Below are 14356 nucleotides of genomic sequence, written 5' to 3' on the forward strand. Positions count from 1 at the left end.
GGAGTCTACCTGCTTTGATGCAAAAGCGTGCTCGTTTCACAGTTCTAGAGGCGTACAAATACAAGCATCTCCAGACAGCTAGGAGATTCGATTTGTTAGAACGCGCTTTTACTCTGTGTATTCTTTCCTCTCTTGTTTCGTGACGTTCCTTGACCAGGAGGGACAAGGCCCGGTGTGACAGTGGAATGAGACATGATGCTTTCTCTCTGTGTGGGTATTCGTCGGGGGTCCTCAGAGGGTGGCGAACGTCTTGAGGATGACCAGGATGCTCTTGGGCACTTTGGTGCCGGAGGGCAGCTTAGGCAGCCTGGGCAGAGCCTTGCAGAACTTGGACTCGGTCGTGTATCCACCGCAGAAGACTTTGAGCGCGTTGCCCAGGATGTGCTCTCCGGCGTTGCGGGAAAACACGATGGCCGCCGGGTCGCCGCACTTGTCCCGCAGGTTCTTCTCACGACACTGGAACATCTTGGTGTAGTCGCTGCGCGTAAGTAGGGGGAGAGATGGAAAGTTAACAGCCGTGCATCAGTAGTCAATCAATCACTAAATCGCTGAAATTGCGTGCAGAGTCGTGCATCTCCATGCGTGAGCGCACCCGCCGCGGAGGCTCAGTGGCTAGGGCGCTCGGCTACTGATCCGGAGTTCCCGGGTTCGAACCCGACCGCGGCGGCTGCGTTTTTATAGAGGCAAAGCGCTAAGGTGCCCGTGTACTGTGCGATGCCAGTGCACGTTAAAGATCCCCAGGTGGTCGAAACTATTCCGGAGCCCTCCACTGCGGCACCTCTTCCTTCCTTCTTTCACTCCCTCCTTTATCCCTTCCCTTACAGCGCGGTTCAAGTGTCCAACGATATATGAAACAGATACTGCACCATTCCCTTTCCCCCCCAAAAAAACAATTATTATTATGCGTGAGGGCCACCTTTGCGTTGGGGTAGACGAATAAACGGCTGATCCCCTCAACCAGTCGAAACGACAGAACCCCGTCAAAAGTATGACGAACTATTTTGTCATTTTGTCGTAACGACAGATTTTTCTGCTGTTTTTTGGCGTCTTTCTGTGGTGCTGTAGTATTTTCTGTAGTACCTTTCTGTTGTCTGTAGTTCTGCAGTACTTTTCTGGAGTTAATATACAAAAGTGTGTTACTACAAAATATTCTCCTGTTACTACAAGCTTATAAGCAAAAACATTACAAAAGATCTGTAGCGATGACAGGAGTTTTGCTGATGTTTTTTTTTATTGGGCACGGTCATAGGAGTAATTTACAACCTCATCGCCCCTTTGAATGTATCAGGAATCTAGACAAGGATCATCTACACCTTTAAAAGAGTGCTGCGCTCTCTCACTGAGACCAGCAATCGTTCAATCGCACGACCATTAAATCAGTTATGTAACCAAAAGAGCTTTCTTCTACTCACTCATCGAGCTACTTAGATATTCCGATATTAGAAGCAAAAAAATCCATGCACATCATCATGCGGCCGAAAGAATGTTCGACAGGCTTCACTGGGGAATAAATCCGCTTTTGTAGCCAGACATCATACTATGTTCGTTCGAAATGTGTCGTGAGAGTACAGGTTGTGAGTGTTAAGCGATCAGAAAAGCTGTGCCTGTACCTTCTTCGTGGGCCAACTGTAATGTATCGGTGCGTGCGTCTAAGCATTTTTTTTTTGTACGGATCCCAAGTCAGCATAGGATGCTTTTAGTTCACCATGACCTATGTGGAAATGAACTCGTCCTGTTAACTTCCCTCCTCTTTCATTCACTTTTCTCCTCTCTTCGGTATTTTCTCGATTAACTTCTTCGTACACACTGCTGCCTCCTCTAACGGCCACCATATACCCAGAAATTCTGGACAGGAGCAATTTTCAACGGGATGTTGTTTACGAACGCAATGTTTTTTTCATATATCGTAAGACTCAAATAAAACAATCAATGTATCCCCAGGTCACCAGTCGGAAGGTTTAATTTTTTTTTGCTATTAACGTTTTTTTGCTATCGTCCAAAACGTCCCCCATTGGTTTTCTATGGCAGCCTTAACTGCTCAATGCGAGCGATGGAAAAAAATTTAAAAGAAAGATGTTGCTGCAAATAGGGTGAATGGACTATTACGTTCAATATTTAAAAACAGTACCTTGCAATATTCCAATATTCAAAAATGTTTGCCCAAAAATGATGGACAGTAGTCAGCGACCTGTTCTTTTCTGCGTCCTTCCTTGTCTATTTACGACGTGTTCTTTGCCTGCTATGTATCTTGTAAAAGGCCACAGCTTCGCCCCGTCGAACCCCGTCCCTTCCCCAAAGCTTGCTTCGCACTTTAAATCAAGCAAGTCAAACCCGTTCTCACCAGCAACCGTAACGGATCCTGTGCTTCGTCTCAGCCTTGGTGGATGTTGTGAAGAGCTCTTTCTTGAAGTTCACGATGCATTTGTGGATGGCGTCTCCGGCCTTGTTCAGGCACTTAGCGTGCTGCAGGAACGCTGAAAAGCAATTTTGGAGTACTGTGAAAAGCAGTTTTGGAGTACTGTAAAACCTACCCGCCGCGGTGGCTCAGTGGTTAGGGCGCTCGACTACTGATCCGGAGTTCCCGGGTTCGAACCCGACCGCGGCGGCTGCGTTTTTATGGAGGAAAAAACGCTGAGGCACCCCTGTGCTGTGCGATGTCAGTGCACGTTAAAGATCCCCAGGTGGTCGAAATTATTCCGGAGCCCTCCACTACGGCACCCCTTTCTTCCTTTCTTCTTTCACTCCCTCCCTTATCCCTTCCCTTACGGCGCGGTTTAGGTGTCCAACGATATATGAGACAGATACTGCGCCATTTCCTTTCCCCAAAAACCAAATATATATATATATATATATATATATATATATATATATATATATATATATATATATATATATATATATATATATATATATATATATATATATATATATATATATATATATATATATATATATATATATATATATATATATATATATATATATATATACTGTAAAACCTCGCGCAGCAATTCTGAAAATTTTTTAGTCAAAATTCAATCACCCACGCACCGCATGACTGAGAACTCACGTTTCTTGCAGGTGCAAAAAAAATTCGTTTGTTATTGTGAAGTTAAGCATATCGTCAGTTGGTGAACAGAATGTGTAACTGGAAGACTAAAGCGATGTTCTTCAGCCCACTGCGATTCTATCGAAACACTTCTGGAACCAACTAAACAAACGAACTCCACATATAAGTTGTACACTGCAAACTGTTAACACCATGATCAAGCGCGAACTTACTTGCTAGTCGGCCGAAATCGAAGACCTTCGTCGCAGTGAAGCATCAAAGACAGCACCCATTTAGTGCACAGAAGCCGTCACTAGCGACGCCGAGTGGCAGAAGCGAGCATGTGTCAACAATAACAAGGACTGCGCACTCAGCTATCAAAGTTCTTAAAGAGATTTAGCACAAACACAGCGGCTCAGTTCCGACGTTAAACGTGGTTTTCCTGTGTACTGCGGACGACTATCTCTAGTTATCCGGTGCTCTAATTATTATTGGTCGCCTATTTATTATTGGTTACCAAACGAAACGGTGCTCAGCCCCAGCCGTGCTGACAGTACCGTGCAAAAATTTTGTCCCCACTCATATTTATAGCCTGCAAATTCCGAAGAATTAACTTTGGTAGTTTTATTATTTAGTGCATTTACGGCCTATCAGCTAGACGATATCAGTGCCCCATCTCTTTGCAGTTGAGTCTTCCCAGTTAACTTCCTATACTGTTTAGTTCCTTTCATCAGTTTTTAATGTCAGGACGTGTCACCATGCCAGCAACTGCCTACCGTTCGCAGGTGGTTTTGCCAATGTCTGCAATCGCTAGTCTAATTCATATGTTATATGAACACTGCTCAAGTATTGAAACCGGAGCAGTGCGCTTTGTAAATAGCGCAATCATACAAACAGTCATCAGCATCATCATCAGCTTACATACCAAGCAATTCCGGACAAAAGCATTTTTGAGCGGGAGACTGTTAACGCAGTTTTTTCACATAAAGTAAGATTTCATTGTAGCATTCAATATATCCGAAGATCACCCGACGACAGTCTTATATTTTTTTTTCTATTAGCGCTTTCCATCGGTTTTCAATGCTAGTCTTAACTATCCGATGCAACTGATGGAAACACTTTAAAAGAAAAATTTTGCTACATATCAGAAGAATGGACCATTACCTTCAATATTTCCATAACAGTGTCTTACAATTTTCCAATTTTCAAAATCTTTGGCCGAGAAAGTTGGACATGGCGATGCCCACTGCAGGGCAAAGGCCTCCCCCTTATTTCTCTAATTAAACCTGTGCTAAACACAAAGTGCAAATAGCTTTTAATTACACGTCCAGGTTGTGCTGCGAACGTCTTCTCAGCGTTCATTTGTCGGTTTATCCCGTAAGTGTTGCCTCTTATTAGTAATGGTCTTCAAGATGTTATGACGAGTTTCAAGGATGGCGTTTTTTTTAATATTCGCTTCTTTCTCCTTCTTCTTTATTCATCTGCCCCTCACTCCCCTCCTTTTTTTTAACTGCTTTTCTGCCAGCATACGTACCAGCGTGGTCCTCGTGTGTGGCGTTGCACCTGCGTTCGTTCTCCTCGCGCATAGTGTTGATGGCGGTGAAGGCGGTACCTCGGTAGAAGCCGATCAGGCATCGGTCTGTGTAGTTCAGTGCACACTGCAGCGCCTTCGTACGTTTCCTGCGGAGCAAGAAATTAGTTGCCGCATCACGGGGGATTACGAAACATTGCAGCTCTGCTGGCGCCTGAATGACTATCGTTAGAGAGCTTTTATACTTTCTACACATCGCGCCGCAAGAACATTTTCTACAATCATTGTGCAGAGATCCAGGAAAGCTGCAGTATTCTGTTCAACTTGTGCGTAAACACTCCACATATGTGAAGTTTTTCACTAATTCCAAAGAGTTCAGTTTTTATGGAGGAAAAACGCTAAGGCGCCCGTGTGCTGTGCGATGTCAGTGCACGTTAAAGATCCCCAGGTGGTCGAAATTATTCCGGAGCCCTCCACTACGGACCTATTTGTTCCTCTCTTCTTTCACTCCCTCCTTTATCCCTTCCCTTACGGCGCGGTTCAGGTGTCCAACGATATATGAGACAGATACTGTGCCATTTCCTTTCCACCAAAAACCAATTATTATTATTATTAATGTCTAGGATAAATGCATGAGTGTAGAGAACCCCGGCTCAAATTTGGAACGGCTTTACTTCGATGATGACGTAGGAGATAGTTGTAGGCAGACTCCTCTATCATAGCATTTGCGATATTCCACAAAAGACCCACTAATCAAAAATCAGCACTCTTATTGGTACAAAAATCAGTTACCGGACTGTCGCACCACCTGCAGCTCTCAAACAAACCGCTCAAGACACGCTAATTGTGGGTGAATTTAAGTCCCAGAACCCCACCAGTAGTTCTCTACACAGCTCATATGTGGCGCTTCCGTATGTTAAACCAAAGGAAAGTGCTCGCGGGACAGGCCCCCATTTTTATTTGGAGTTTCGCAGTTGGTAAAGCATTAAAGAACTGTGTAACAGTGGACCGCATATAGTTATGGTGACGCTGACGGGAATGAGTGAGGGCAGCCACCACTCACTTGCAGAGGTCAGCCAGCTTGGAGGCCGTCTCTGGCAGCTTGGAGCTGAAGCCGAACGTGAGGAACTCCAGGTCGCACTTCTCCGCCTCTGCATCCCGGCATCCTTTGCCCTTACTCACGACCTGCCCGACGGCTGGCGGATGTAGAGAGTTGCAGATTAGCTCGTCGCATCATTCACGGTGGCTACAGTGACACTTCGAGTTCCTCTTTTGAAATAAAAGAGTAGAAGTTTGCACGAAACGCTACTAAATGGGGACGTGCACGTATTTGTTCACTTTCTGTCCTTCTCACTTTCTTTCCATCTTAGCTTTTTTGTGCTACCATTTTTTTTAAACTTGCTTGAATTCCACCGCCAGCAGTGTCATGCATCGCTACTAACCGTATCGCATACACTGTGAGACGAAGACTTCGTCGAATTATTCGCATCTTCGGTCCCACTTCCAACCCGATGTATTTCTAATCGCCCGGATCATCTCTTATCCATCCTTCTTTCCGAAAGCGTTCTAAATTCATCACTCCGCATAGTTATCCGGCTTCTACTCCGTCCGTCGTCCCCTATTGCAAATTACTGCTCGCCATATGCCTGCTCTGAGCCCTAGTCCACCTGCACATCGTCACACATATCTTTCGCCGCCGCCTTCGTCATCATTTTGGCTTCTGTGTCTGCTGTGGCTATGACAAAGGGGCGTTTAAGGTAAAGCCATTGCAGCATTTAGCATGCAAGTTCATCTTACCCAACGAACAATGATTCGAGCAGCTAAAGTATTTATGCACACCATCTCAGAAATTTGGAGCGTATATAGCAGTTAAACGTGCCACTTTTTAGTGCAACACAACTCCACGCGAGGTTTTATGCATCACAGCTTAGTCATAGCAGCTTAAGCCTCATATATTTTTAGCCAGATCTAGGAATAAATAGAAAAACTGATGCATAAGCCCGAATTCTTTTCTTTTTTTTGTGGCACAGGCCTAGCGGCTATCTTTACTGAACTGGTCGACAGTAAAGTTCTGGCTCTTTAACGTATTGCGCATGCTAAAGCAGGAAGTGGTTGAGGATATATTGGAAAAAAAAATTTCCTGCGAATGCACGCTGGCGTCATTCATGGATCTAAAATTACATTAACGTTTCACAGATTCATAATTGCGAGTAGTCGAGAAAAGTGCTCCTAGATTTTCTACCAACTTCCTAACTGGAGAGCACGGAAATTCAGCTATAACTGGCTAACTCCTCAGTTCAGATGAGAACTATTTCTGTTTGTATACTATTTCAATTTTCGTTCAGGAGTTTCCGTTCATCAACAACTCCAGAAACAAAAAGGGCTCCTGCGAACCTAAAGTGTCTCCTGATGTCTGCCCCGACTTGTCGACAAGGACCGTAACCAAACAGTTGTCGACTGTTTAAACTGTGTTTGGCGCATCCAAGCCAACTCGAGAATACACGTTAACAGTGCATGCTGTAGCTGGCTTCCACTTACCTACTCCCACAAGCCCAATCCCGAGTAAGCAGAAGAGTATGTTCTTCATGTCTGCAAGTCTTCTGTCGACCGTCTGCGCCACAGGTCCGGAGGCGTTTGAATCACTCCGAGAAATGCGGTTCCTGGCAGGTCACCCCAAGAACCTGGCCGATCTTTTCAAGGACAACATGTGGTAGGAAAATCTGGCTCAGGATTGGATAATAACCACCTTGGATGAAGTAACAGGGCCGGGCGGGCTGTCCTCGAAGCGGGCGCTTTGTCGCTGCCGCAGATCTCATCTCGCTCGGTGGGCAAGGACAGGATCTTCGAAGATAGCGCCCCCTGTCCAAGGAGAGCGACTGCTGCTGCCGGAATTAGTCGCTTCGTGACCCATATCTCCTTTTCAATGCCCGCTGCACGACGCAATTTGCGTGTTTAATGACATATACTCTTACGCTCGCTACTAAGCCTAACCTTCACCCGTTCCTGATCGATTTTCGCCGCATATGAATCTCCCTCGGCAGAAAGAAAAAGTCAATGAAATGCCTCCTACGTGTCACAACAAGGACAAGGTTGTGAGAGGGTGATACGCCTTGTTTCAAGGTGCTGGGCAATAGCCGCTTCGTCACACAACTGCGTTTGAACGTAACGAACTAGCTCTCGCTGTTTTGATTTCACTAAACTCAAAGTATAAAATTTGTTGAGTCGCTTAAGGAATATCCGTGCTCTGACAGATATAGAAATGATTAAGCTGCAGCGAAACGTCCCATTAGTGATGGGTTTAACATTATGAATCGTGTTTGTAAGCCCCTTAAATCCTGTTATCAGTAATCACGCTCCGATAAGGTGTGGCAGCTAAAACTAATGGCACCTGGACGGTGGGCGACGGTCAGCTGAAGGAGCTTGAATCAGTCACGTTTTATGGTACGTGGTTAATGGACAGGCACGAAACAGAGCTCTTAGCTGTTGCTGGCGCCTTACGTCGGTGGCTGTGTGAAATGATGATAGGCCAAGCTGCTGCTTGCCAATGCGGAATTCTGTGCCAATTGCGCGAATTTCGCGACTGTTTGACGGCACGCAGAAAGTGTGGGCGTTTGTCAGCGTGATGTATACGATGGTGAAGCGTCCTATCGAAGTAAGTATTTGCGCTTATATCTGAATCGACAAAGCCAAAATCTGTGCAAGTCAGTGCAAGGCAAAATCAATCAGAATTAGACATGTTTTATTGTTAGTCTGGTGATTTACATTACAACTTTAAAAGAGGAGGGACCCCAACACTCAGCGCAGATATATGGTGGCGGGGGGGGGGGGGGGGGGCGGTAAATTAAACAAAGCGAATACACCTGAATTGGTCTTTAGAAATACAAACGGAATGCATAAAAATAGTACACAAGAACTAAGGCAAATAAGAAGACGACACAACAATGCGTACAAGCTGGGGAAGTTTTTGTTATTCTACTTCAGGTTCAAGTGTTCGAAGTGCTTGTTTGTATATGACGAACTCATGCATCCCAGTCAATCATCATCACTTTCAATCAGAAATTACAAAGGCAAATTAAGCTTTATTAGTTTTGTTCACCATCTCCACAGTCACGCCGAACAGACGTGAACTCAGTTCAAAATTAGTGTAGGGTGTGTTTAGATTAACAATTTTCACGGACTAATCGCTCCAGACTACGTAAAAGAACAAACGCCGTTACGCAGGCCCTGTTTGCCACCGCTCTTTTCTCGGCACCCTCGACGAGCCGGCGCTGGTCGGTCGGCTCGGTGTTTGACAGGGCATCTTCCCAAGAGAAAGGAAGGGGGGGGGGGGGGGGGGGTTATGGGTGGGAAGCCGCCGGGTGGTGTTGTGCAGACCCAAACGGAATGGTACAGTGTAGGTCGGTGTTCTTGGCAGCTCGGGCATCTGTCGTAGTAGAGGTGAGAAAAACAAGTGTTTGTGATATAGGCCAGGATACGTGTGAGTCTGAAGTTTCCGCCATGATACAGTACTAAGAGCACTTTTTGAACTCGAACTCGCAATACCAGCGGCAGCTGCTCTGGCGGGCCTGCAGGATCACGGTGACACATGAAGCCCGGGACTGGGGGCTCCATTCAAGAAGACGAGCACAGTACAGTTTTCTAATAAAGGTTTTTCCTCCTCCTCCTCCTCCTCCTCCTCCTCCTCCTCCTCCTCCTCCTCCTCCTCCGCAGGCCCTCGTTAGGCAATGCTGACAGCCGTTGACTCTCATTTCCTTGATGGGCCTAGCCAGAGTTAAAGAGCATTACTCACTAATGTATTGAATACCTTTGTTTTGTAATCGTGTATTTTTTTCATTGCAAGAGATTTTGTCTGGTTTTAGGTCTCTCTCTGCTTTTGTGTGCAGATATTTTGTACACTGCGCATATGCTTTTGTTATGATTTGAAGAGTTTGTAATCATATTATTCTTTCTTTATCTCTAAAACTGCGTTGCTCGCCGCCTTGTACAATGTCCCCTGGACGACAGTCAAGTTGCGAATCGCAACTTTTAGTCCAGGAAATCGTTCAACGTCTTGTCTTATACTTACTGAAAAAGGAATGCTCTGACTGGCTCTCTGGCAGCCTGCCTGGCTGTCTGCCTGGCTGCCTGCCTGGCCCGCCGGCAAAATAAGGGAACGTCTAAGATGGGAGTGACGCAAAGAAGGCCCAGCTCCGTTCCGTTCAGAGATGACTCATTTCTGTGCTCAATCGCTCAGAAGTCTTCCACAAAGCCACAGATCCACAGGCTATGCCTTTGGTCAGAAACCCTGTATGGCCTTTGTCAAAAAATTCGGGCCACATTATCTTCGAGGGGGTCTCGTAAGCGAGTTCTTGTAATACCCATGGAACTGCCATTAAGCTCTGGAGCATTGGCGATGTTAGTTCTTCTCACCCTTAAAGGTATAATGCCCTTTAGATTCAAAAGTCACGCTGTTAGAACGAAAAGAAAGTTTGGTTGGCTGTACATTTTTTCCAGAGACTGTATTTACATGCCTAGTCTTGAGGGCTTTGCGTAAGTCGGACCTCAATTCCTGATCTAGTGATTACCTGCAGAAAAGGCTGTAGGTGATTTAATATGCGCCCATCATTGGCATATACACGGTGTAACAAAAATGGAAAGTGCGCCCATCAATTGCACCTACTTATCAGGACAAAAACGGTAATTAATGCATTATGTGGAAAACTTCACTCTCCGCAAAGCAAGAACGAGCTACAGAAGAGGGTAGGGGCCTGGTTTGAGGAAACGGGCCCCATCGAGTAGTTAAAAACAAATCACGTCACACCGGGCTTATAAACATGTTTTTACCAGGTTCGTTTTACACGCGCACAGCTTTGAAAGACATTCTTAAGCAAGCAAATGGAAAAGCACAATACAAGAGAGGACAGCGATATAGCCCAGCTGGATAAGCTGTCCGCGATGTACGTGTCATCTGCAAGTCGCGCGGTCGGGTTCGCCTCCGACCCCAAGAAATTATTGGCACTTGACAATCACATTTAGAGCTTAAAGTTTTCCTGCATATATCCTTCAATACGCCGAAATGGTTCCCTCCGTCGCTATCACGCTTATCGCTGCTTCCATTTTCCGCCGGGGCCACGTCAAGAAATACGAAAAAACGATGCTGCTGTTTTTTCCTCTTTGCAAACGAAAGCCACCGCAGACGATGGCCTTGGCAGCAGAAGGTTGCGAATGCAGGTGACAAGAGTGCTGACTGCTTGTTTGTATGATTCGCTTTTGCTAGTGTTTTAGGAGTAAAACAGTTATCATTGGTTTCAGTCAAGGTAGACGCAGAGAATACTTGCCGCGCCGCCAAGCGGCCAATGCCGGCGATAGTGGCGGAACACGACAGTGCTTGATCAGGTGGCAAACGGCAGAAGGTATGGTACGGTATGGTATGGTACGGTACGGTATGGTATGGTATGGTATGGTATGGTATGGTATGGTATGGTATGGTATGGCATGGTGTGTTATATGGTATGGTATGGTGCGACGTGGTGTGGTGTGATATATGGTACGGCATGATACGGCATCGTGTGGTGTGGTGTGGTGTTGTGTGGCGTGGTATGGTATGGTATGCTATGGTATGCTATGGTATGCTATGGTATGGTATGGTATGGTATGGTAGGGTAGGGTATGGTGTGAAGTGATGTGGTGTGGCGTGATGCAATGTGTTATGGTATGGTATTGTATGCTATAGCATGGTGTGATGCGGTGTGTTATGGTATGGTATTGTATGCTATAGCATGGTGTGATGCGGTGTGTTATGGTATGGTATGGTACGTTGTGGTGTGGTATGCTATGGCATATGGTATGGCATGGTATGGCATGGTAGGGCATGATGTGATGTGGTGTGGTGTTTTGTGGCGTGGTATGGTATGGTATGGTAGTTATGGTATGGTATTGACGATTTTCACGAAGTCGACGCCCACACTGCGGCTGCGCCGTGAACTAGTCAATGGTAGTCAATGGATAATCGGCGCACGCTAAACCACGTCGTTTGCTTCATTACGTATAGGAGGTTCGCCCCTTCATTGAGACATTCTTCTCGAAGATTTGTTGCAAAATATACCTTAGGAGCGCAGTTATAGGCAGGTTTGCACTATGATAAGACAGAAGAGCCGCTAAGTGTTTGTGCGCGACCTTTTTGATCCCAGCAATGCGCAGAGAACATATATGAACACGTTGGTTACACGCTGTCGTGGAACGCTTGCTAGTCTGTGAAAGCGCACATGCCCAACAATTATATATATAATTGGTTTTGGGGAAAAGGAAATGGCGCAGTATCTGCCTCACATATCGTTGGACACCTGAACCGCGCCGTAAGGGAAGGGATAAAGAAGGGAGTGAAAGAAGAAAGGAAGAAAGAGGTGCCATAGTGGAGGGCTCCGGAATAATTTTGACCACCTGGGCATCTTTAACGTGCACTGACATCGCACAGCACACGGGCGCCTTGGCGTTTTTCCTCCATAAAAACGCAGCCGCCGCGGTCGGGTTCGAACCCGGGTACTCCGGATCAGTAGCCGAGCGCCCTAACCACTGAGCCACCGCGGCGGGTCCAACAATTCTGGACAAAAGCATTTTTGAACGGGAAAGAGTTTATAAACGCAAAATTTAATATACTGCAATTTTTCACTGCAACACTCGATTTATCCGCATATGTCCCGACTGCAGGCTTGCATGTTTTTTTTTTGCTATTAACGCTTTTGCTATCGTCAAAAGCTTTCCCCTTTCGTTTTCTATAGCTATCTTCACTGCTCGATGCGAGTGATGGCAAAACTGAAAAATTTTGCTACACATTGGAACAATGGACCATTCGCTTCCATTGCTGACGGTTGGCTGGAGCCGTCAAGCTGCAATGTATCAGCTTTTTCTCCGGCCACCTTTTTCGCCTTGTACAGTTGCGAAATAAGGTTACTTTTATTGATTGATTGATTGATTGATTGATTGATTGCCTTCAATATTTCTATAACAGTACCTGACAATTTTCCAAAATTCAAAATTTTTTTTCCAACAATGTTGGACATGACTTGTTGCCAGGCACCAAGCCTATATATATAAAAGACAATTTACCCGTTCTAAAATTGATTGATTACAGATATGAGACGAGATTTGTTAATAAAAATCGCTAGCCCACATAGTCAACGGGCACATTTGAAGCGCGAAGTTTTGTACATGACTGTATTTACAAAGACAGGCCTTACTACGACTTAGGGATGGTACCATGGTTTAATTCGAATTACAGTTCATCCTGTTATCTTTTTACTCTTCGTTATTGCTAAGGTCATGCCCTCCTTGACAATAGAATCAGTCAGACGGGCGGATGATAAGAACCAAATAGAATCGAACCAAAATAATCCTATCACAGCAACCTTTAGATTCATTACGCAAAGTATGGTTTGATATGGTACGCAAGGTAAGGCGTGGTATCGTACGGTTTGGTATGGATAGTATGGCATGGCAAGGTGACGTATGACATAGTATACAGTGTCACAAAATGAACGAAGGAGGGAGGAAGAAGCCTCAAGGGGCTTTCCAACGTTTCGACAAGAGGACTTGTCTTCGTTTGGCCCAGACGAAGACCAGTCCTCTTGTCGAAACGTCGTCAAGCACCCTGAGGTTTTCCCTCCCTTGCTCACTTGTAATTATCAAGAACCGTCTGACCAACCTCTCCATGGTATAGTTTGGTATAGCATGGCGTGGCATGGCATTTTATGGTACGTACTGCATAGTGCGGTCTGGTATAGTATGACATAGTACTGTATGACGTGGAATGATTTGGTATGACATTGTATAGTGTTGTATGGCGTGGTATGGTACGACGTGGCGCAGCATGGTATCGTATTGTATGGTAAGATGTGGTGTGGTACGGTATGACATGGCATTTTATGACGTAGTATGGTGTGGTAAGACATTATACAATACTGAATAGGGTGCTATGGTGCGGCGTGACATGATATGTTGTGGCGTGACATGTAGTATGGTATCGCAAGGCACAGCATGATATGGCGAAGTATGGTATAGCGGGGCACGGCACGGTAAAGTATGGTGTGGTATGGTGTAGCGTGGCATGATGTGGTATGATGTAGTGTGGTTTGGTATGGTATGGTAAGAATGGCAGTTTACCAATATCCCTCAAGAGAAAAGTATATCACAGCTGTATTTTACCACTTCTCACCAAATGCGCAGAAACGTAGCGTCTAATGAAAAGGAATAAACTTAAACTAAGGACAATGGAGCGAGCTATGGAAAGAAAAATAATAGGCGCAATGTTAACAAATAGGAAGACAGCAGAGTGTGTCAGGGAACGAAGGCAAGATAACTGCTGGTCCTTAAGGGTAACTGAGTGGATTCTAAGAGAAGGCAAGCGTAGCAGGGGGCGACAGAAATATAGGTGAGTGGATGAGATTAAGAAATTTGCGGGGAAAGGGTGTGCCGGAGCTGGCACAGCACAGTGTTAATTGGAGAGAGATGGGAGAGGCCTTTGTCGTGCAGTTGGCGTAGTCAGGATGGTGATAATGATAAATATCAAGGCGAAAAAATGCAGAATCTATTATAAAACAAACGCAGTTCAGGATATTTCATCTGAAAGTTGGAATGAAGAAATGAACACAGCCATACAGGACATGTCCTGGCAACCAGTGGTCTATTAGAGTGTCGATGTGGACATGCAAGAGTTGGAAATCGCCGAGCACCAGAGGATGCGAAGAGCACAGACAATCCGCCCAGAAATTATATTATTGAATCAAACATGAATGATATTA

General features: G+C 45.4%; 1 protein-coding gene across 1 annotated transcript; it reads right to left on the reverse strand.

The window, feature by feature from the left end:
- Positions 1–86: 86 nt before the first annotated feature.
- On the reverse strand, positions 87–7276 carry LOC144133146 (uncharacterized). The gene is made up of 5 exons (XM_077666008.1): positions 7119–7276; positions 5644–5776; positions 4584–4729; positions 2342–2474; positions 87–478 (listed from the first exon to the last, which is right to left on the reverse strand). The coding sequence occupies exons 1-5, from the start codon at positions 7165–7167 to the stop codon at positions 232–234; spliced, it is 708 nt and encodes a 235-aa protein (XP_077522134.1). The 5' UTR covers positions 7168–7276; the 3' UTR covers positions 87–231.
- Between the last annotated feature and the right edge of the window lie 7080 nt (positions 7277–14356).

Source organism: Amblyomma americanum, chromosome 5 (assembly GCF_052857255.1).
Source record: "Amblyomma americanum isolate KBUSLIRL-KWMA chromosome 5, ASM5285725v1, whole genome shotgun sequence".
In the NCBI taxonomy this organism is placed as follows: Eukaryota; Metazoa; Arthropoda; class Arachnida; order Ixodida; family Ixodidae; genus Amblyomma; species Amblyomma americanum.